This window comes from Branchiostoma floridae, chromosome 8 (assembly GCF_000003815.2).
Source record: "Branchiostoma floridae strain S238N-H82 chromosome 8, Bfl_VNyyK, whole genome shotgun sequence".
In the NCBI taxonomy this organism is placed as follows: Eukaryota; Metazoa; Chordata; class Leptocardii; order Amphioxiformes; family Branchiostomatidae; genus Branchiostoma; species Branchiostoma floridae.
The window spans coordinates 23,284,863-23,308,177 of NC_049986.1; the positions used below are offsets into that span (position 1 = coordinate 23,284,863).

Genomic DNA, 23,315 nt, shown 5'->3' on the forward strand with positions numbered 1-23,315 from the left:
AACATATCGTTTAAACTACTGGTTCTAACGTCTTAACATCATATTCACCTATTTCTACACAGCTAGAGTTCTCTTCTCTTCAAATACATCTAAATGTATCTATGAGATGGATTATAAAAAGGTGGAGTCCTTTGTCGCACGATGTCTCAGAGAAAGAAGTCGAACCCAGTACGTTACAACAACTTAGAGTCAGCCTCTAGACAAGAGTAGACACAAACTATAATGTTCTTCACTCTCTGTTCATCCTCTTTCCTGTTAATCGTATTCTTCTCCTAAGACGTATGTCGGACCATGTGTTTGTTAAGGTTATTTTTTGCTCGGGTAGAATATCCACATTGGTCACATTTGTAGGGTTTCTCGCCTGTATGTATTCTCTTATGAATGATCAGCGTAGCCCTATGAGCCGTTCTAAACCCACACTCCCCACACATGTGGGGTTTCTCGCCAGTGTGTGTGAGCTTATGGCGCGGTAACTTGTCTTTCTGTGCAGTAGAGTAGTTGCACTGGTCACAGTTATACTTTTTATAAGGTTTCTCCGCTTCCGAACCTGCATGCCTTCTTATATGGGCATTAAGACCAGATCTGTCAGATGTCCTGAGGCCGCATATCCAACACAAGTGAGGTTTCTCACCGGTGTGTCGTAGCTTGTGTTGGTCCAAGTAACTTTTCCTAGCGGCTGAATAATCACACTGGTCACACTTATAGGGTTTCTCACCTGAATGGTTTCTCAAGTGTTTTACTAGAGTAGACTTGTTAGCAGTCCTAAATCCGCACTCATCGCAAAGGTAGGGTTTGTCTCCGGTGTGTTTAGGCATATGCTTTTTTAGATCACATTTCTGTGCGGCAGAATAATCACACTGGTCACACTTGTAAGGCTTCTCACCTGTGTGTTTTACTGCAATATGTTGGTCCAAAGTAACTTTCTGTGCAGCAGAATAGTCACACTGCAGCTGGTCACATTTATACGGTTTCTCACCTGTATGCTTTCTCATATGTACGTTTAGATTATAGTTGTCAGCCGTCCTGAACCCGCACTCGCCACATACGAATCGTTTTTCACCAGTGTGCTTAGTCATGTGTCGATCCAAATAGTTTTTCCTTGTAGCAGAATAGTCGCACTGGTCACACTTATGGGGTTTCTCACCTGTGTGTGTTCTGTTGTGTCTGAATAGGTCACTCTTTTTAGCTGCCATGTAGTCACACTTTTCACATGCGAAGCGTTTGTCCCTAGTATGCTTCACGACACGCCTGTACGTTTGGTCTGTTTCTCTGCTGTGTATAGAAAGATGTCTTTCCAAGTCATATTTTCGTACAGACGAATAGTCGCATATGTCACATTTGTAGGGTTTCTCACCTGTATGTATTTTCATGTGTGTGGTCAAGTCAGACTTGCAAGCTGCTTTATATTCGCAATCTCCGCATGTGTAGGGTTTTTCTCCAGTGTGTTTGGCTATGTGGCGGTCGAAGTAGTCTTTCCTTGCTGCAGAATAGTCGCACTGGTCACACTTATAGGGTTTTTCTCCTGTATGGGCTTTGGTGTGTCTGACTAGATCACTCTTTGAAGCTGTTCTGTAGTCACACTCTATACAGATGAAACGATTCTTCAAAGAACTTTTCAGCGCAAGCCTGTCTGTCTTTTCTGTTTCTCTGGAGTGTTTAGACATGTGTCTTTTCAAATCACGTTTTCGTACAGAAGAATAGTCGCACATGTCACATTTGTAGGGTTTCTCATCTGTATGTATTCTCATGTGTTTGGTTAAGTCAGACATGTGAGCTGCTCTGTAACCACACTCTCCACACATGTAGGGTTTTTCTCCAGCGTGTTTGGCTATATGGTTGTCAAAAGAGTCTTTCCTTGCTGCAGAAAAGTTGCACTGGTCACACTTATAGGGTTTCTCACCTGTATGTATTCTCATGTGTTTGGTTAATGCAGACCTGTGAGCTGTTCTTTGTCCGCACTCTCCACACATGTAGGGTTTTTCTCCAGTGTGTTTGACCAAGTGACTTTTTAAATAGTCTTTCCTTGTTGCAGAATAGTCACACTGGTCACACTTATAGGGTTTGTCCCCTGTATGGATTATAGCGTGTCTGAATAGGTCGCTCTTTGAAGCTGTTCTGTAGTCAAGCTCTGTGAACGTAAAGTTTTTCTCTACACTACCTTTCTCCGCAGACCCGGCCATCTGCTCTGTTCCACCCTGTGTGGCGGGAGGATGGTCAGATTTTTCTTCGCTCTTCTCCCCACATGGAATACTTTCTTCCTCGTTCTGCTGCCTTACCGTGTCTAATATCTCGTAGCTGCTTGTCTCGTCGACAGGTTGTACAGTTGGAAGTTCGTCCACAGGAATCTCGCTGCTCATCTTGTTCCCATAATGTCCAGTTGGTAGTTCGTCCACAGGAATCTCGCTGCTTCTCTCGCCCATTTCTAAAACAAAATTGGATTATCAAAACTTGAAAGATCAAAAAGACTACCGTACTGTATGTGGCATCGTTGTTATGGTTTAAAGGGAAACCGAGATCCAGGGTTTGAATCCCGTGACTAGAGCCGTGGACCTAGATAATTTTTTAGGTACAGGTACAGGTACAGGTACACAGGTTTAGGTACATGTCCGGACCTGGACATGTACCTAAACAAGTTTGATCAATTATCTGTAAGTTTTAAATATAGCCAACTGACTTTTTATAGTACCAAATTGTCATCTTTGAATATAGAATTACATTTTAGAGCCTCAAAATGAAGTTTCTTTACTTTCCGACTGCGAGATTATCACAATTGTCATCGTTGATTCTGGATTTACCTATCTGTAGTCTTAAAAATTGTGTCCATTTAGTGCTTTAGTTACTTTAGGTACAGGTACAGGTACTCAGATGTTTACGTCCGAACCTGTACCTAAACAGTTTTACAGGTACGGTACAGGTACGGTACAGGTACGGGTATTGCGGTACACAGCCCTACCCGTGAAATTCCCCGATACTGTGCCCTTGGAAAAGGCATTTAAGATGATTTCGCTGGCTTCTCTCCTGTGACGAAATTGTTAGTATCTAGCTTCGATCTGGACGTTAAGAGGAGGCCCGATGTTTAAAGAGTTTTTTTTTTAAATTTCTTTATTGCATTTCACATAAATAAAACATAAGGACATACACAAAAACATAAACCACGGATCCAACGGAAATGTTTGAAGAGAGTAAAAGAGCCCACATCACTTGAGTCTTGACGAAAAGAGTACAAGTCCTACCCGGTGTAAGTTGCATGGAAACCAGACTTTTAGTCAAGGCAGAGAATTTGCTCTGCAGCCAAGACTGGTCTTCCCGAGGACCCTAGATAAGCACACCGGGGAGGTGTCACGCAGGGATAACACTTTTCATTTGTACAACAATGTCCAGTCGCAATAAGCCTTCTCGCATTAGTCAGGACGCATGCGACAGGAATTCTAGGTAATATGTCAAAAAGTAAACAAAACCCGTCTGGACGTTGTTATGCAAATCGAAACAATGGTAAAGACGAGGACCGTTTACTTTTTGTGTGCATTACCCTTTGACATATCACCTAGAATTCCTGTCGCCGCATATGCGTCCTGACTAATGTGAGGAGGCTTATTAAGTTATTAAGTTATTTGTTTATGTCTTGTGTACCTTTACCTTTACCCTTGATATATCACCCATAATTCCTGTGTTGCCCATGCGTACTCGGAGCTGTTAACGTGATAATCGGTGACCTGGAGTTTATGCTTTTGTAGTTTTGTAACATATCGCAATGCCCCCTCCCCATCCAGACGTACAATTTATTCACAATCACCGTTCGTATCCTTGTAATGATGCTATCTAGCTATCATAATAACATCGACCAGTGCGCATTGATGACTAAGAATGGCCTTACCCGTGTGCTGCTCTTATTTCTGAGTCGACAAGGCGGCAAAGCGTCCGGAAAGTAGTCTGTCTTCCAGCCGATGGCGAAATGGCGGAGTATCACCGCCAGCACTTCCGGTGGTGAAAGGTCAAAGCTATCATACCCGATTACTTCTGTAGAACCATATATGACCGACAACAGCATAGGACTGAATTAATGGTTTTAGCCTGCTGTGTTTGTGTAATCAACCGTTATTGAAGTGTCATGTATTATACCTTAACCCTAAACAAGCTAAGGTAGCCGTTTGGCACAAAATTTTTACAAACGTGTACGTGTAATTGACTTTTGTGTAGCATGGGCAACGGTGAATTGATCTTTAATTGGATGTTCTTTCTTACGTGTAAAAGACTGAAGGTGAAATACCATTACATTCAGTGTTGCGCATCATCCTACGCATGGATATCAAACAGCCAAACTACCTGTCTGGATGTACCCTGCTCTTTCAACCATCACTCTTAGTCTTAGTTCCTGTCCGCCCTGCTTATTAATATTAATGAGCTTACACTTATATTTGCGAGACCCCTTTTGCAAACTGAGCGGCATCTTCACTGATTGACTGACAGCTGGTTTGGGGGGTCGTCCACAGGAACTATTAAAGAGTGACGGTTGGATGTCCCTGCGTAGGAGGATGGTGTTGCGAGGGAACAGACCAACTAAAACTAGTTCTTTTTAACCTCCTTGATAGAATATAGAATGCTACGAGTCAATCTCTAATTTTGTGTCTGGAGGGGCAAGGTTAGATTCATCTATATTTTCAGGTTCATGCTCTGCTACATTATGTGGGTGATAAGTAAAGATGAATCTACCCTTTGACCCTACTGGTATGCGATCAGTTCCCTCCGGAAATACAGCACTATCATCATCATCAACATGGCTGCCGCACACCAAGAACCCCACTCTAGCGCAGTTCGTCCTCGTTCCTACAAAGACGAGAGCTATCTGCACGGGTTTCTTGGAACTGTGGGCGACTTACAGAAGGCTGGGGTACTGCAGGATGTCGTCCTTGAAGTCGAGGGTCGGCGGTTTCCCTGCCATCGGCTTGTTCTGTCCGCGGCCAGCCCCTACTTCAGGGCCATGTTTACAAGTGACATGGCGGAAAGTCGTCAGAAGACGGTTGTTTTACAGGTAGGGTTGGCGTAACCTGTGGTTAGAATAGATTGAAATAGGGAACTTTCGAAGATGCTATTATAGAAACACGTTAAATATGCAGAGGGAGCTCATTGTTTATCAAAACCAGTGAATGTTAGACTTTACTAAAGTCTTCTTCGCGGCCCCCCTCCTCACTCAATCTCCTGACTTCTTTGGCAGGTGGAGGTCAAATGTCAAATTCCAGCACGGTATGAGCATGTTAACTAAATAATTGCCATCAGAAATATACAAGGGAAAAAAAGAGATTATGCAGAATGGGATGAAAATGGGGTCCACATGATATGATTAAAAATGTATTATTTTGCAGGGTTTGGATGCGGGCATGTTTGGGGAGATCTTGAGTTATGTCTACTCGGGAACCCTCCATGTGTCCCTGGACAAAGTGCAGCCCCTGTACCAGGCAGCCGACCTCCTCCAACTGGACTATGTGAGAGACACCTGCAGCAGCTACATGGCCATGAACGTGGAGCGCTCCACCTGTGTGGACCTGTACAAGTTTGCTGATGTCTTTTCTGTGCACGAAGTGTTGTCTGCAGTGGATTGCCAGAAACTTTACTGAGGTCAGTTTCATAGTGGGTTAGGAAATTGTCACAAATCCTAACAATCTCATGTTGATATTATATTGCATAGTATTTATGTTCAAAAATTCGTATTTTCCCAGAACTATCGTAGATTGGAATTTGTTATCACCAAGCACAGTAGGGGCATCTTCTCTGGATAGTTTTAAAGAACGCTTGCAGATAGATGTGCAAAAGTTAGGTATGACGGATCGTTCAGTGGAATATAACCAGCTGCTGCCGCACCGCGTGGTAACAGCTGGTGTGTTACGCCGAATGGCGGTTATACCGGCTATACAGATACAGATACAGATATGTTGCATGTACTTGGATGGATATCAAAGAACTACATTATTAGAGTACATACAATTTGTAATTGTAAGGAAATATACAGTGAGGTCATATTTTGGGTAGAGTATGACCAACAGAATGGAAATGGAGGAATTCAATTTTAAAAATTGTCATAAAATTACTTAAGATGTATTTTATACGCCGTCTAGTGGAATACAGAATCCGTTTCTGCGTATCGTGTGTCTGTTTAGTTGTATTTGTGTCAATTGATTTGCACACAGTCACATCCTTGTAAGTCATAAGCAGGATAAAGGCACACATTGCTGCAGTACCTTGGAATATGCACATATGCTTTAATTATATCTCCACAGGTTGCCTCCAGTGAGGAGTTCTGCGGCCTGAGGGTGAATCGACTAACTGAGATCATCAGCCACATTGAGCTAGACGTTAAAGAGGAGACAGCAGTGTGGGAGGCTGTGGTGAGATGGGTGCAGCACAGCAGGGAGGACAGGTGGGTGTTGTACAATTATGAATATTGATGTCTATCTTGTGTCGTCTTCATTGCACGTAAGACTGAAAAAATTTACTTCGATTGGCAAGTAAATTTTGCCAGTTTGTCTTTGAGATACGATATCCCTCAATTCTCTGCGGTAATATAAAAAAGTACATCACATTACCATAGCCACTTCTTTCTATCCTGTATCTTACAGACTGCACCATCTACCCAGCATCCTCCCTCACATCCGGTTCAACCTGCTGACCTCAGACGACATTGCAGCCATCTTGGAACACCCCCTGGTCAGGGAGGATCCTGGGAGTTCTGAGGTCATCAGGAATGTGGTACAGAAAGGGAACATCGACCCGAAGCCAAGATTCGGGATGACCACGGAAATGGCCCTGCTGCTCAATCCGACCGAGGGGTTAGTAGATACTTCTTCTTATTTGTTAGACTTTGTAGATGTAAACAATCCTTGCACAATATAATTCCACATTTTGTGGTCATCAAATTCCAACGATTAAAAATCGTATTTGTATTCGATAGAGGAGTGCATGCTGTGATGTCAGCCTCATTCATACAGAAAGGTTCTGTGTTTCCAGTCGAGTTTTTTGACAGTTTGCAATGTTTTGTCCTCTCCAGTTCCAATGAGATCCTCTTCATGAACCCTCGAGAAGGGAAGTACATCAGCTGCAGTTACAAGCCAGAGGACCTCCCTAATGTCACAGATATAACAGTCACAAGTGAAAATGATATCTACATCCTCGATACTAAAGAACTGGAGGATGAGAATCAGGTGTGCCTGTTTAAGTACAACCATGCAGAAAACGTGTGGAAACAAGCAAGTGTGTTCTCAATATCTAAGGTAAAGTGCCGCGAGGAACGTTTGCTTGAAGCTGATGGGATCTTGTATTACATTGCTTATGTACCTGTAGATAAACGAACATTGCTGCAGATGAGAAAGTACGATCCGCACACGAACCAGTGGCAAGAGTGTTCACACCTGCAACTTGACGAGACTATAAACAACCATGCAATGTTGTTCTGCGGTCCAAACCTGTATTTATTCACAGGCACGGAAGCGCACTGCTACGACCCAGACAAGGGCGTCTGGAACAGGAGGACCCCGTCGTTGAAGTTTCCTAAATTGTGTATAGCTGTTGCCATGGGAACTACTGAGATTTTCTGCACAGATTATGACATTTATCACCCTATATTGTACGACACAGAGTCAGACCGCTGGCAGGAACTGAACGGCTGGCCGAACCCAGGAAACCGTTATATTGATGATATGCCTGGTCTATTCGTACTGGAGAACCAGCTGCACGCGTTGTTAATCTGTAGGGGTGAGGAGGGTGAAACTGATCGCGAAAGTTTCGTTTATGTGTATGACAGGTCTGCTGATGCCTGGACGGACTTGAATGCCACTCTACCGGGCACGAGATATATACATGCATGGGACTGGCATTGCACAGTTGCTCACATGCACCTCCCATATCTCGAGGGGAAATAAAAACACATCACTACTTTCCTACGTTAATGAACATGATGAATAGGATATGGACGCATGGAGTACTGGACAGGACAGAACTGAATAATGACATTTTGCTTCAATCTCAGGTTTTGCCGATTGCCCCTAAAATGTTATAGCTTTAGTAGAATATAGTATAATATAGTATAAGTAGAAATTTTGTAGAAACCCTCTCTTTTTTTGTAACATGTATTTATAAGGAACATCACTCTACAAGAGATATAACTGAGCTTAAAGCCTAGCTTTGGTAATTATCCGACATCAGTAGGCTAGGTGTCATAGTATTATTTTACATGTGATTCTATTGTATGTTACCTACATTTTTATGTGGAGTCATTAACATTTGTATTTACTTATCATCTTACAAGTGTATTATTTGTTAACTTTTGTTTACGAAGCCATTTCCATATACAATACATATAATTTTGTATCGTTTTTAACTGAACAATAAATATTAACTGAAGGAAAAAAGGTTCTCATTTTCTATTGTTTGAAAGCAAACTATACCTAAGGACGTTCATAGCATTAAACCGTCTATGAAAACATTTTTTTCTGAATTTTCGCAGCCCCACAGATACCTTTTGAAAATGAAAAATCACAAGTGTACCACATTGTAAAACTTGTCTATTCAGCTGCAGTTACCAACAAATACATAATTTTTCATGTGATGTAACTAGAATTATGCAAGCATACAGTCAATGACGGCGCAGTGCTATACAATATGTATTGTCTTTGAACTTTACATTACATTTCTAAAAGCTGTCAATGAGCTGGCGTATTCATAAGACAGCATTGCAGAATATTAAACAATTGGCTATGAAATCGACATAGTAATCAAACTTAGTTTAAAATCAATTCACTGTTCTAGAATGCGTTGGTAAGGGTCAAATGTCGATAATGTGTAATCTTTATTGACACAATAAATATACTGGGTTAATGTTAAGGTTTAGTTGATACAAATAGAATAACAAATAGGTATAAAAATATATCAACATGCTGACTTAAACATGTCGCTTACACTAACGTCTAAACATCATATTCACCTTTTGTTACACAGCAAAAGTTACTCCTCTTAAAATATATCTAGATATATTTATGAGATGGATTACAGAAAAGTGAGGCCCTCTGTCTTACACTGTCTTAGATAAAGAAGTCGAACCCAGTAAGTTGCATCAACTTAGAGTCTAGAGTCAACCTCTGGACTAGATACATGCTATAATGTCCCTCAGTCTTCGTCCATCCTCTTTAATGTTGTTTTCTTTTCCTAAGTCTTATGTCGGAGCATGTGTTTGTTAAGATTATGTTTTGCTGATAACAAGTACATATCTCACCGAAAATACCGATCCGTGTTGTAATTGCAGGCAGTGCGGTTTGCTTGTTGATTGAACGTCTTTTTAGCCTGGGTACCATCCGTATTCTACCGGGGGTCCTTACACTCCCTACCCTAAAAAATACAGTAATAAGTATTTTTAGGGTAGGGAGTGTAAGGACCCCTGGTAGAATACGGATGGTACCCAGGTTACGTCTTTTTACATCTTAATCACATTTGTAAGATTTTGACCCTCAAAGTTAAAATTACATTTATGTAAGGTTAATAGTAAACGATATGTCTGTGCTTAAACGACATCAATATCGGTATAAATCCCTCTGAAGGATGTTTGACCAGTCAGCTGTCCTGTACCCGCACTCCCCACAAATGGTGTTTAACTCGTGTGTTTCTTCTTGTGCCGATTTAGGCTAATTCCGTGTGCAGCAGAATAGTCACACATATCACATTTGTAGGGCTTCTCGCCGGTATGTCTTCTCATATGCAGGGTTAGGCTAGACCTATGAGCAGTTCTATACCCGCACTCTCCACACATGTAGGGCTTTTCACCAGTGTGTATAGTCATGTGTTGGTCTAAATTATATTTTTGTGTAGCAGTAAAATCGCACTGATCACATTTGTAGGTCTTCTCGCCTGTATGTTTTTTCATATGCATGGTAAGGTGAGACTTGTTCCCTGTCCCGTATCCACACTCCCCGCACTTGTAGGGTTTCTCATCCAGATGTTGAGCCATGTGTCTGGTCAAAACAATCTTTTGTGCAGCAGAATAGTCGCACTGGTCGCATTTGTAGGGCTTCTCCCCTGTGTGTGTTCTCATATGTAGGGTTAGGCAGTTCTTGTATTCCGTCCTGTACCCACACTCTCCACACATGTAAGGCTTTTCACCAGTATGCTTAGCCATGTGGATGTCCAAATCACCTTTCCGTACAGTAGAATAGTCACACTGGTCACATTTGTAGGGCTTCTCACCTGTATGTTTTCTCATATGGTGATCTAGACTGCCTTTCAGTGCAGCAGAATAGTCGCACTGGTCGCACTTAAAGGGTTTCTCACCTGTATGTTTTCGCATATGCCTAATTAGGTGGGATTTGTAAGGCGTCCTGTATCCGCACTGGTCGCATCTGTGGGACGCAGCCAAAGCAGCATCCAAAACATCCTGTGCTCTTTGTCCTTCCATCTTTCCTGAATGAGTTTGCACAAATATCTGTGATGAGCGCACCTTGTCGGTTGGTGGAGTGTTAAAACCACACAGTCTCCTTTTCCTTGTCCAGTTGCCCTCTCGTGCCTCTCTCGTTCTCTCTGTTGCTAGTCTCGTCCCCAGAATGCCCGAAGGTCTTTTCTTCAACACTTCTTCCACTGCTTGGCCCAGCCTTTGTTAACACAGGAGAATCACATCAGTATAAACAAGCACCAACTCATGGAATGATAATCTATGTATCTGAGATTTATACATTTCAACACAGGCAGTAAAGGCTCTACGAGTGAACCCCTTCACCCTTCGGACATTTGACCCTAAAATGTGAGAAATTATGCACAAACAGTGGACTTGTCTGCTCAAAGTATTCATAGAATTAACTAAATCGTCTTCGTACCAGTTTATTCAAAAGGCGGCCTACATTGATATAATGATGAGGCGACCTAATTGGCTTTAATGGCTGCACTGGTGTAGGTAACATTGAAAATTACCTGCACCAGACAAATTTTACCTGCACCATTCTGAATTTAGGAAGTACTGGATCATACTAAAATTGAGGAACAATTGCTATTTGTTTCTTTATACTTTATAGGTAGTAACAGTCAATGCAGTTAATAACAATCCACATACACCTACTCTTATGTCCCAAATAAACATACCCCCCGGACAAATCTTCAAAATCTAATAAACGTACCCCCCGGAATAAACATACCCCCCGGAAAATCATAGGAGATGTATGTACTAGTATAAACCCAGTACATAGACCAGTGCAGGTAGACACCATAAATACCTGCACAGCTCCAATTTAACCTGCACAAACCTGCATATGCAGGTGGTATTTCAATTCAAGCCCTGCTTAGGATCAAGTAAAACTTATATTTCTCACCAATTTGCCCCCCTCCCCAATGCCTATATATTCAAAATGATCATTTAAACGTCTCATTGTTCAAACGTGCGGCCTCTTTACGATCAAGTTAGCCTTGAAGCTCTTACCTATATGGTCCAAACGTTGACTGGTTGCTGTAGCGTTGAAATAAGCTGAATTTCGCCTCATATGATTGAGAAAAATGAGCCCTTCTCGCACGGAGCAAAATGGCGGAAGGAACAAAGCTTTCAGGGGCAAAGGTTAAAGGTTGAATAACCTGATTATACAGATCGAACACAGGTCACAGTATAACCGTCGCAAAGTCTCTGGTTACGTTCTTCTGCATTAGTGTTCATTATTTACCAACATTTTAACCGGCAAAAATTCGATATACACTGTATAGGTAAATCTGTTGTTAAGTGGTATGTTATTAGGTAGTTTTTTTGCGGACAAACGCACACAGGCAAACCACTGACTTTGAGGACCCATAATAGAATGTAGAAACACAACGGTGTGTTGTTTACTCATGTTTAACTACTCTTTATTTCAGTGTTCAACGTAAATGCCTCTCAAATTCTAAAATTTGGACCTACTTGCCTATTACGCCTCTGGGGTGTGTCGAAATGATGTTTCTATAAATCATTTGTAACCGCATCAGTACATATAAATGTTATGTCAACCTCAACGTGTTGATACATTCATATACCTGGATATAAAGGATATCTCTGAATATCTATCTATCTATCTATCTATCTATCTATCTATCTATCTATCTATCTATCTATCTATCTATCTATCTATCTATATATATATATATAGAGAGAGAGAGAGAGAGGTGTATGGAATAAATGTGTCTTCTTTTAGAATATCGTACAAAAGCATACAATAGATGGTATCTCGATATCTAGCCTTGTCTTTAAGTACTGTATAACAATATCATGTAAATGTTTCTTCGCCAAGTGTTGGTTGAAAGTAGAGAACTACAACGCTGTTCTTATCATTAACCATTTTATAAATCATATCAAACTGTAAACTACAAACTTAGTACAGTGTGCATTATCAGAAAACTATACTCCCAGCACCAATTGTGTTACTTTTAGTAATTAATTACCCTTGAGTATGGAGAATAAGGACTGATACGCACGACTGTAAAAATTTCTTTATTACACTGTCAAATGGCATCCACCATTTTTCTTAGCTCAGAATTGGGTCTTCATGTGACTTGGAATTCAAAGGTCACACAGGTCATTTGACACGGGAGTATCAACTTGGTATAATGTATGGTAAACGGACAAGACATTTGCGTGGTTCTTGTTTGATTTACCACAATATAACAAACTTGCAAGAGACTGACAGAACAGTCGCGTTTGCCAATACTGGCGTGGTCAACAGTCGCTGATCTAACAAACCTTATCAACTTTCTGCTATCATCTTTTACTTAAACTAATACAAGAGAACTACCTACAATCGTCCCTACAATACTACATAAATTGCCGTAGGTTTGTGAAATATGTTAGTAGAAAAACAAGCAAACAAGCATAATTGTTACAAATGAGGATTTTCAATTAAGTTTTTTCTGCTTGTTAATTTTTTTATTAGTTTGAACTTCTTGAACATGACCAGCTACTACAGCACACTAGCGATAAAGCTAAACAAAGACGTCCAGTAATTTTTACATTCAAGACATGAGCGTATTTCCGCACAGAAAAGTACAGATATGCAAATACATCCAAGGATTTTACAAGTTCTCTGTGTTATACATACATACTTAAATGTTATGTCACGAATTAAAGTGCCTTTCAGTACTATGGATGGATGGTTGACTTATTTCACTCATCTGATCTGCCCGATACCCAATAGCCAGGTTACCAAACCCCAGCCCGATCTCAAGTGTCTATCGTGCAGGGGTCTGGCCGGATGGCATAGGTCGGCTTCTCAATTTTGCCCCTTATAGTGGGCAAAAAACTCCACCAATAGAACAGCAGCAGGATCAGCAGGAGATAATTACAACCCTACCATGATTGGTTTAAGACCCCCAACTGTATTTTTTTAATCCATAACAGTGACCACTAATTACCTGATTCACTACTGCGATAGCCTGCTGACCAACTGTGGTGTGTTGTAGCTGGCTACCTGCGGTGTGAGTGGTCATCAATCCTAGGTTCTCCTCCCTCTGATCAAGGGCCTTGGAGAACCTTTCTACAGCCATCCTGCCAGACCCCAACACGAAAGATATTTTTGAGGTAGGGGTATGGTATCCAGGCTAGATACCCACACTCCCCACGCATTTAGGGTTTTTTGCCGGTGCGTTTAGCCATGTGTTGGTCTAAAGTGCCTGTTCATCCATATGCTGAGCCATGTGTCGGGTCAAAGCACCTTTCCGTACAGAAGAATAGTTGCACTGGTCACATTCGTAGGGCTTCTCGCCTGTATGTGTTCTCATATGTCGGGTTAGGCTGTTCTTGTATTCCGTCCTGTACCCGCACTCTCCACACATGAAGGGTTTTTCACCTTTGTGCCAAGCCACGTGGATATCCAAATCAGATTTCCGTACAGTAGAATAGTCGCACTGGTCACACTTGAAGGGGTTCTCGCCTGTATGTGTTCTCATATGCCTTGTTAGATGAAACATCTGCGCCGCCCTGTACCCACACTCTCCACACATGTACGGCTTTTCACCAGTATGCTTAGCCATGTGGATGTCCAAATCATATTTCCGTACAGTAGAATAGTCGCACTGCTCACATTTGTAGGGTTTCTCACTTGTATGTTTTCTCATATGGCGATCTAGACTGACTTTCAGTGCAGCAGAATAGTCACACTGGTCACACTTGAAGGGTTTATCACCCGTATGTGTTCTCATGTGCCTGATTAGATGAGACTTATAAGCAACCCTGTATCCGCAATCCCCACACATGTAGTCTTTTTCACCATGTTTCTCACCGGTATGTTTTCTCATATGCCTAATCAGTTGAGACTTGTAAGCCACCCTGTATCCGCAGTGGTCGCAGCTGTGGGACGCAGCCAAAGCAGCATCTAAAGCATCCTGTGCTCTTTGTCCTTCCATCTGTCCTCGATGAGTTTGCACGTATATGTGTTATGAGCGTACCTTGTCGGTTTAAGGAGGGTCAATACCACACGTTTACTTTTCCTTGTCCTGTTGCCCTCTCGTGCCTGTCTCGTTCTCTCTGTTGCTAGTCTCGTCCCCAGAATGCCCGATGGTCTCTTCTTTAACAGCTCTTCCACTGCTTAGCTCAGCCTTTGTTAACACAGGAGAATCACATCAGTATAAACAAGCATCAACTCATGGAATGATAATCTATGTATGTGAGATTTATACATTTCAACACAGGCAGTAAATGCTTTACGGGTTCACCCTTATGAAATTTGACAAAAAAAAGGTGAGAAATCAGGTCCCTGAAACAGACAGTGGATTAGTCTGCTCAAAGTATTCATAGAATTAACAAACTTATCTTCGTACCAGTTTATTAACCCTCAAACACCCGAGTGGGGTCCATTTGGACGCCAGGCGTACATTTTGAAGTGCCATTTGAACATTTTTTTATCTGAAGAAAAAATCCTTCCGTGACTTTGTCAGTCAATATGTCTTAAACCTTCTCGTAAGTTTTCGCGAAGATTGGTACAATAATGTGGAAATTATAAACAAAGTTTGTGTTCCATCCCTCTGGGGTCCAAACGGACCCCAGCAAAAATGTGCAGTTTTTAAAACAAACTTTGGAGGCTAACTCCGTAACCACTTACAGCATTACTACCAAACTTTTCGACAATAATGAGAATGTAAACCTTAATCATCACAAAAATTTCTGTGTTATCAACATGTAATGTGACGACATTATGACGTCATTTGCCTAATCAGGGCGGCCATCTTGGATTTTTACGAATGACGTCAGGAAATTAGCATAAATTACAAATTTTAAGTCATGAAAATTACATTGAATTTCACAGAATTCAATTGTTGTCAGAAAACAGGTGCAGTTTACCAAGAAAACCTTGTTTAAATTGAAATGGTCAAATTTTGGCAAAAATATGCCTGTTATAATATGGTTGCCATGGCAACCCGCAAAAATGATAAACTTACTTTATTGCCCAAAAACTTTTGCAAACAATATTTTATGATAAATTACCAAGTTTCGTAGCTTTAGCTCTAGCTGTTCATGAGTTATGCGACATAAATGTTGCTGAGGCCTAGGAAAAAAAATGTTGTGTTTCCTGTGTCAGTCCTGAAAAAATTAGGGTAGGTAGGTAGGGATTATCGTTTTTTTTTTTTTTTTTTTTTTAGAGTTTGGTCTAAAACTCATGTGATACAATACATTTTATGCACAACATCACAATGAACATGGTACCTGGCTTGGAAACTGGCAACACATTGGACAAAAGCATTGTTTCTTAAGTTGGGAAAGTGTGGTGGTGTCCATGTCAATATTTATCCATACACTTTGTTACATAGAACTGTACATTTACATAGTATGCTTCTGATGTCATCTTGCCGGCTCATAATCTTCATCATCTACTTTAGGGAAAGTCGTCACTACACAGAATCTAGCATTCAAGCTAATTAAGAGGAGTAAAATGCTTTTTAAATGAAGCAAATATCTTGAGCGGTTGCTGAGATATGGCTCCACGAAGTTTCCAAAATCTGCCCTCAGAATTCGCCGGCCGCGCGATAAATTATGAAAATTAACAAAAAAGCTTTTTTAAGGGGTGATAAAAAGGTAAGTGAAGGCTGAAAAGCTTATTTTATCTTATTTACTTGTAATATGCACTACATAGAAATATTCCACAGGATCCCAGACATTCATATCTTTTATTATGTTTTTACACAGGGTCAAAGTATGCATTTCACAACAAATTACTCAAGTGGCAGCGTGATGTTTGACCCCTGGAGAAGGAAAAATCCTCCAAAGTTCACACACTTGTATCTCTTGACAGGAATGACCATGTCTTCCAATACTTCAAACAAAACAGCACCCACTGATGTTCTTCCACACAATAACAGTCATCTTACCTGTACTTCTTAAGAAAAATGAGTAAATTTGGGTAAATATAGACACATTTTTGGTTGCGTTCTATGGTATTTTGCTGGTGAGTATACTATACCAGGACTGAGTATCATACTTAATATACTTTTACAATGTACAGGATTATGTTATTTCCTACTACCAAAGAATGTCACATCCACAGAATGTCAACAGTGTTAACTGCCTTAATAAGAAGGTCATCTTGGTCAATGTCAAAGGTAAGATTGCATGATCATCTCACATTATTTCATGAGGCACAATGTTACACTGCATCATTTAAGCATAACTTCACACTTGCACAATACATGACAGATGTTTGTACTATAAGAAGAGATAAAATAAAATAATAGGTAGACAATGTAAACACTGAATTTATTATGACAAGGTCAATATTTTTTAAGGTCACAGGCTATTTTCTGTAAATGTACAATGTAAATAGATTTCTTGGATGTACTTGCAGATAATTCTTATCATCAGTAATTATCACCTGTATTATGCAATGTACACAACATTTTGCAAAAAAAACGGGCCTACTTATCATTTCCCGTGGCACTACATTTTAACTGCTATGTGTATTCTTAACAAACTTAACACTTAGTTGAACTGGCTGCACAACTAGTTAACTTGTCAACTTAACCTTTGTCCTACACCATCCAATTCTCCCTCTACTTATTGGTACTACATCCTACATTCTTCAAGTTTTTCTCTGCTGGTCTTTTATCAGCCACATCTGGGAGTAACTGGAATATTCCTCCTAATGAACAATTAAAGTTTTAGTTTTATGATTGTGTCTACCATGGTGATGAATGATGATGGTCCTCCATCTGCATCGATGACGTCCTACTCAAGTACAACACCATCATTACAGTTATTTGTAGTTATTTATTTATTTTTATTTATTTTATTTTATTCGCATTCGTTTTTAGAGCATTGGACAAGAAGCTCACAATGAGCTTATGGGGGTCTTCTGCTCTATATTACATACAATGACAAACAAAAGTAACAAATTTGAGATTATAACGAAACGTATAACTTAAAATGACATGAACATAAACATCATTTTGCAACATAAGAATAACATAAATACTAACAACAAAAACGGGCTAAGGCGCATACAAGGCTGGCATTACCAATCAATTTCAATCAAATTAAATAAATCTTCCGGTCATTTTGATAAAATTAAAAACATAGTCAAAGATGTTACAATTTGTCGATAAATTTCTTTTTTATGACTGTGGTTATTCGAAGAAAGATCAGACTGACACATGCATGTAACTGAATTGTATATAATACATCAAGAGGATTTGGAGTAAAAATAGATTAAGTAGACAAATATCCAAAAGGTAAGTCAATGAGTGTCATTGCTTCTACACCATCTTCTACGACTGAACCTGGGTACCAAGTGGGCTTGTCTTGGAGGTCGCCATACCAAACTGTAGGGACAAGAATATAATATTGCAGGTAAGTACAACAGATTTATGATTTTTACTAAATTAACCAGAGGAGCAAAGTCAAGCAAAACACCCCATGGCAGTCAAAGAGCACTTAAACAATCTGGATATAACAAGCTTATTTCACGATGACATTGAAAATGCCATAAGCATTTCGAAAAAAATGGGCACAGGTTCCCCGGCTGACCCCTAACCGGGGGCCACGGTGCCTCAAGTTCAACAAGTGTAAAACTGCACTCATGGTATTTTGGACTCGGAACGAGGCAAGAAATGATTCACACAAATAATAACAATGACAATAAAAATGCCATCTAAATTCTTATTTTGAAAAAAATTGGGCATAGGTTCCCCGGCTGACCCCTAACCGGGGGCCATGGTGCCTCAAGTTCAACAAGTGAAAAAATGCACTCATGGTATTTTGGACTCGGAACGAGGCAAGAAATGATTCACACAAATAATAACAATGACAATAAAAATGCCATTCAAATTTTTATTTTGAAAAAATTGGGCATAGGTTCCCTGGCTGACCCCTAACCGGGGGCCACGGTGCCTCAAGTTCAACAAGTGAAAAAATGCACTCATGGTATTTTGGACTCGGAACGAGGCAAGAAATGATTCACACAAATAATAACTGACAATAAAAATGCCATTTAAATTTCTACTTTGAACAAAATTGGGCATAGGTTCCCTGGCTGACCCCTAACCGGGGGCCACGGTTGCCTCAAGTTCAACAAGTGAAAAAAATACACCATGGTATTTTGGACTTGGAACAAGGCAAGAATATCTGATATATCTATGATTCACAAAGCCAAAATTAACAAGAAAGAAATTGATAAATAAATCTAAAATCGTAATGTTTTACATAAATTTCATGACTAAACATGGATAAAGACACATGATTTTGCATTGCCATGCATTCAGTCTATAGAAAACAAAATTGGTCAAACAAACAAAAAACAACTGTTTCCTTGACACACCACCGCATCACAACACAAACCTTCAGTCTACAGACACTAAAATGCATCAAAAGTATTTTACCTGCAAATTCCTCCTCCATAGCGTCGAAAAGGATCAGTTTGTGCCGCTTCAGTCACATATCTTCTATTTGTAAGAAGCGCGCGGCCCGAGTTCGGCGCGTCAAGATCGCGCGGCCGGCCAAACACGGCGCGCGGGCCGACCTCGGCTGGAAAACAAGCTCCGCCGGCGTGCATGCAATATACATGCCGATGACAGCAAAACGTAACCTAGTTTTTGTCGTCATTTTGACACCGGTGACAATCTGCAAAAATAATTTTTTTTCCGGTGGTTTTTAGAATTTAAGATCGATCGATCGTTTCAAGTGGACTTTTGACCCACAAAAAAATGAAATTTCCCTACTGTCACCGGGATCATTTTAAAGCCCGTATATCTGCTCTTTCAAATGGTGCTACTTTCATTCTGCTGCAGTCTAACCCAGCGATGTGCAGGCGGAAGTGTCCCGCGCCACGCCGGGCGTACCGCTTACGGCGCGCCGTTTTCACCGACAAATTTCTGGCGTTTTGAACATTTTACAAACTAAACAAACATATCACAAGAAAGAGAAACTTATATGCTTTATTGTCATGGGTAACTTTGCCTCTAGGAACGGATAGTTTTTGTGCCGCGGGTGTGGGAAGATGGTAAGAAATTTACCGATCGCCATGCGGTGGAACGTTTTCGCGGTAGCGTTGGAATACCTACTTGCACATGGAAAATTTATGTCTGCCAGCCGGCCACCCAAAAAAAAGTCTAGGGTCGGCATGTTTTTCTAGGGTCGGTCGGGAAACAGGAAACACAACATTTTTTTTCCTAGGCCCGAGGGCCTCAATCTGGTCGGAAAAGGTTTAGTGCAAAATGTGGTCCTTCTGAACTTTTGCATAAATTATGATAATGAGTTGGAATTAGCAACACCTTAACGTCTCAAAATCTTCCTCTTACATTAATGAAGCAATGTATATACAATGATCGCCGATAAGAAATGGTACTGAGATTTTATGAACAAAACATTTTGGGGTCCGTTTGGACCCCACTCGGTCATTTTAGTCGCAAAAAAAGGTCGGGTGCTTCAGGGTTGGTTAATGATGCAGCCTACATTGATTTAATGATGAGGCGGCCTACATGGCTTAAATGGTCAATTCCCTTGGGATCAAGTCACATCTACATTTCTCACATATTTGCCCCCCTCCCCAATGCCTATTCAAAATGTTCATTCCAACGTCCTATTGTTCAAACGTGCGGCCTCTTTACGATCAAGTAAGCCTTGAAGCTCTTACCCATATGTTTGAATCGTCGCCTGGCTGTGTAGCGTTGAAATCAGCTGAATTTCGCCTCAAATGATAGAGAAAAATGAACTCTTCTCGCACGAAGCAAAATGGCGGAAGGAACAAAGCTTCCAGGGGCAACTGTCAAAGGTCAGATAACCTGATTACATAGATTGAACACAGGTCACAGTATAACCGCCTCAGGGTTACTGATTACGTTCTTCAGCTTTAGTGTTAACCATTTACCAACATTTTAACCGACGAACATTCGATATACACTGGATACGTACGTAAATGTCTTGTTATGTGCGATTTGTATGTTATTAGACAGTGTTTTGTGCACAAGCACACACAAGCAAACCACTGACTTCAAGGACCATAATAAGAATGTAGAAACACAACGGTGTGTTATGTTTACACAGGTTTAACCACTAGTACTCCTTATTTCAGTATTCAATGTTGAGATATTCGGAGATATGCCTTATATTCAGGTATATGAATGAATCAACGTGTTAAGTCAGACATATCAGATATGTACTGATGCGGTTACAAAATATGGAAACATCATTTCGATACACCTCACAACGTGCACGCCTAACAAATTCTAAAAATTGTATGTATGTATTTAGAATTCCTTTATTTTCTGTATGATCAATAGAAATTTTGTGTCAATATGCATATGATTAGTTGACCCCTCACCTCCTCCATGTAAGCTCGACCTCCACGAAAAGCGGCCTAGTAGGCCGATGGAGTATTTATCGAGTCAAAATAAAGGCACAAACAAACAAACAAACTTACCTATTACGCCTCTGTTTGTATATCAGTCTCTATTTCATGAATCATATTCAACTGTAAACTGTATACTACAAGCTTTGTACAGCGTACATTATCACAAAATATACTCAAAGTACCAATAGTGTTACTTTTAGTTATTAATTACCATTAGTTAGGACCGATGCGTATACACCATTTATTCATTTATTACGTCACTAAAAGCCTGACGTGAGCTGGCGTATACACATAACAACATTTAACATTTTTCTATCATAATCGACATAGTAGTTAAACGTGGTTCTTTACACTGTTCTTTAAATGTGAAACATCTATAGTAATACTCCGAAGCAAGGTTGACCAACCAGCTGTCCTGTACCCACTCTCCCCACACATGGTGTTTAATTTGTGTGTTTTTTCTTGTGCAGTTTAAGACTGTATTTGTGTGCAGAAGAATAGTCACATACGTCACATTTGTGGGGTTTCTCACCGGTATGTCTCTTCATATGTCGGGATAGGTTATACATTTCAGCAGTTCTGTATCCGCACTCACCACACATGTAGGGTTTTCCACCAGTGTGGATAGGCATGTGTTGGTCTAAAGTATATTTTTTTTGCAGCAGAAAAGTCGCACTGATCACATTTGTAGGGCTTCTCGACTGTGTGCTTTTTCATATGAATGGCAAGGTGAAACTTGTTCCCTGTCCCGTAATCGCACTCCCCGCACTTGTAGGGTTTCTCATCCGTATGTTGAGCCATGTGTCGGGTCAAAACAATCTTTTGTGCGGCAGAATAGTCGCACTGGTCGCATTTGTAGGGCTTCTTGCCTGTATGTCTCCTCATATGTAGGGTTAGGCAGTTCTTGTATTCCGTCCTGTACCCACACTCTCCACACATGTAAGGCTTTTCACCAGTATGCTTAGCCATGTGGATGTCCAAATCACCTTTCCGTACAGTAGAATAATCACACTGGTCACATTTGTAGGGCTTCTCACCTGTATGTTTTCTCATATGGTGATCTAGACTGCCTTTCAGTGCAGCAGAATAGTCGCACTGGTCGCACTTAAAGGGTTTCTCACCTGTATGTTTTCGCATATGCCTAATCAGCTGGGATTTGTAAGGCGTCCTGTATCCGCACTGGTCGCATCTGTGGGACGCAGCCAAAGCAGCATCTAAAACATCCTGTGCACTTTGCTCTTCCACCTGTCCTGGATGAGTTTGCACAGATATCTGTGATGAGCGTACCTTGTCGGTTAGTGGAGCGTCAATACCACACGTTTCCTTGGGCAGAATCTCCTTTTTCTTGTCCTGTTGCTCTCTCGTGCCTGTGTCGTTCTCTCTGGTGCTAGTCTCGTCCCCAGAATGCCCGAAGGTCTTTTCAACAGTTCTTCCACTGCTTGGTACAGCCTTTGTTAACACAGGAGAATCACATCAGTATAAACAAGCACCAACTCATGGAATGATAACCTGTATGTATTTGAGATCTATACACTTCAACACAGGCAGTAAAGGCTCTACGAGTGAACCCCTTCACCCTTCTGACATTTGACCCTAAAATGTGAGAAATTATGCACAAACAGTGGACTTGTCTGCTCAAAGTATTCATAGAATTAACTAAATCATCTTCGTACCAGTTTATTCAAAAGGCGGCCTACATTGATATAATGATGAGGCGACCTAATTGGCTTTAATGGCTGCACTGGTGCATGTAACATTGAAAATTACCTGCACCAGACAAATTTTACCTGCACCATTCTGAATTTAGGAAGTACTGGATCATACTAAAATTGAGGAACAATTGCTATTTGTTTCTTTATACTTTATAGGTAGTAACAGTCAATGCAGTTAATAACAATCCACATACACCTACTCTTATGTCCCAAATAAACATACCCCCCGGACAAATCTTCAAAATCTAATAAACGTACCCCCCGGAATAAACATACCCCCCGGAAAATCATAGGAGATGTATGTACTAGTATAAACCCAGTACATAGACCAGTGCAGGTAGACACCATAAATACCTGCACAGCTCCAATTTAACCTGCACAAACCTGCATATGCAGGTGGTATTTCAATTCAAGCCCTGCTTAAGATCAAGTAAAACTTCTCACCAATTTGCCCCCCTCCCCAATGCCTATATATTCAAAATGATCATTTAAACGTCTCATTGTTCAAACGTGCGGCCTCTTTACGATCAAGTAAGCCTTGAAGCTCTTACCTATATGTTCCAAACGTTGACTGGCTGCTGTAGCGTTGAAATAAGCTGAATTTCGCCTCAAATGATAGAGAAAAATGAGCCCTTCTCGCACGGAGCAAAATGGCGGAAGGAACAAAGCTTCCAGGGGCAAAGGTCAAAGGTTACATAACCTGATTACACAGATCGAACAATGGTCACAGTATAACCGCCATAGGATTACTGATTACGTTCTTCTGCATATTAAGTGTAAACTATTTACC

The 23,315-nt window shown here is 40.7% G+C and overlaps 2 protein-coding genes across 2 annotated transcripts; both read right to left on the bottom strand.

The window, feature by feature from the left end:
* Nucleotides 1-272: 272 nt before the first annotated feature.
* On the bottom strand, nucleotides 273-23,203 carry LOC118421983 (zinc finger protein 260-like). The gene is made up of 5 exons (XM_035829486.1): nucleotides 23,077-23,203; nucleotides 9,637-10,625; nucleotides 1,613-2,422; nucleotides 1,314-1,480; nucleotides 273-836 (listed from the first exon to the last, which is right to left on the bottom strand). Exons 2-5 carry the CDS (start codon nucleotides 10,430-10,432, stop codon nucleotides 273-275), a joined length of 2,337 nt encoding a protein of 778 aa, XP_035685379.1. The 5' UTR covers nucleotides 10,433-10,625; nucleotides 23,077-23,203.
* Nucleotides 12,903-20,219, bottom strand: LOC118421557 (zinc finger protein 239-like). Its single transcript, XM_035828899.1, has 2 exons — nucleotides 20,097-20,219; nucleotides 12,903-14,574 (listed from the first exon to the last, which is right to left on the bottom strand). The coding sequence occupies exon 2, from the start codon at nucleotides 14,380-14,382 to the stop codon at nucleotides 13,642-13,644; it is 741 nt and encodes a 246-aa protein (XP_035684792.1). The 5' UTR covers nucleotides 14,383-14,574; nucleotides 20,097-20,219; the 3' UTR covers nucleotides 12,903-13,641.
* Nucleotides 23,204-23,315: the final 112 nt, after the last annotated feature.

Excerpts from the sequence above, each read along its gene's own strand:
- LOC118421557 (XM_035828899.1), bottom strand. The coding sequence starts at position 14,382 with ATGGAAGGACAAAGAGCACAGGATGCTTTAGATGCTGCTTTGGCTGCG.
- LOC118421983 (XM_035829486.1), bottom strand. The coding sequence starts at position 10,432 with ATGGAAGGACAAAGAGCACAGGATGTTTTGGATGCTGCTTTGGCTGCG. Across the intron at positions 1,481-1,612 it reads AGACAGGCTTGCGCTGAAAA|CAAGGAAAGACTACTTCGAC; the intron begins GTTCTTTGAAGA and ends ACTATTCTGCAG. Across the intron at positions 837-1,313 it reads ACATATGCGACTATTCGTCT|AAATGTGATCTAAAAAAGCA; the intron begins GTACGAAAATAT and ends TCTGCCGCACAG.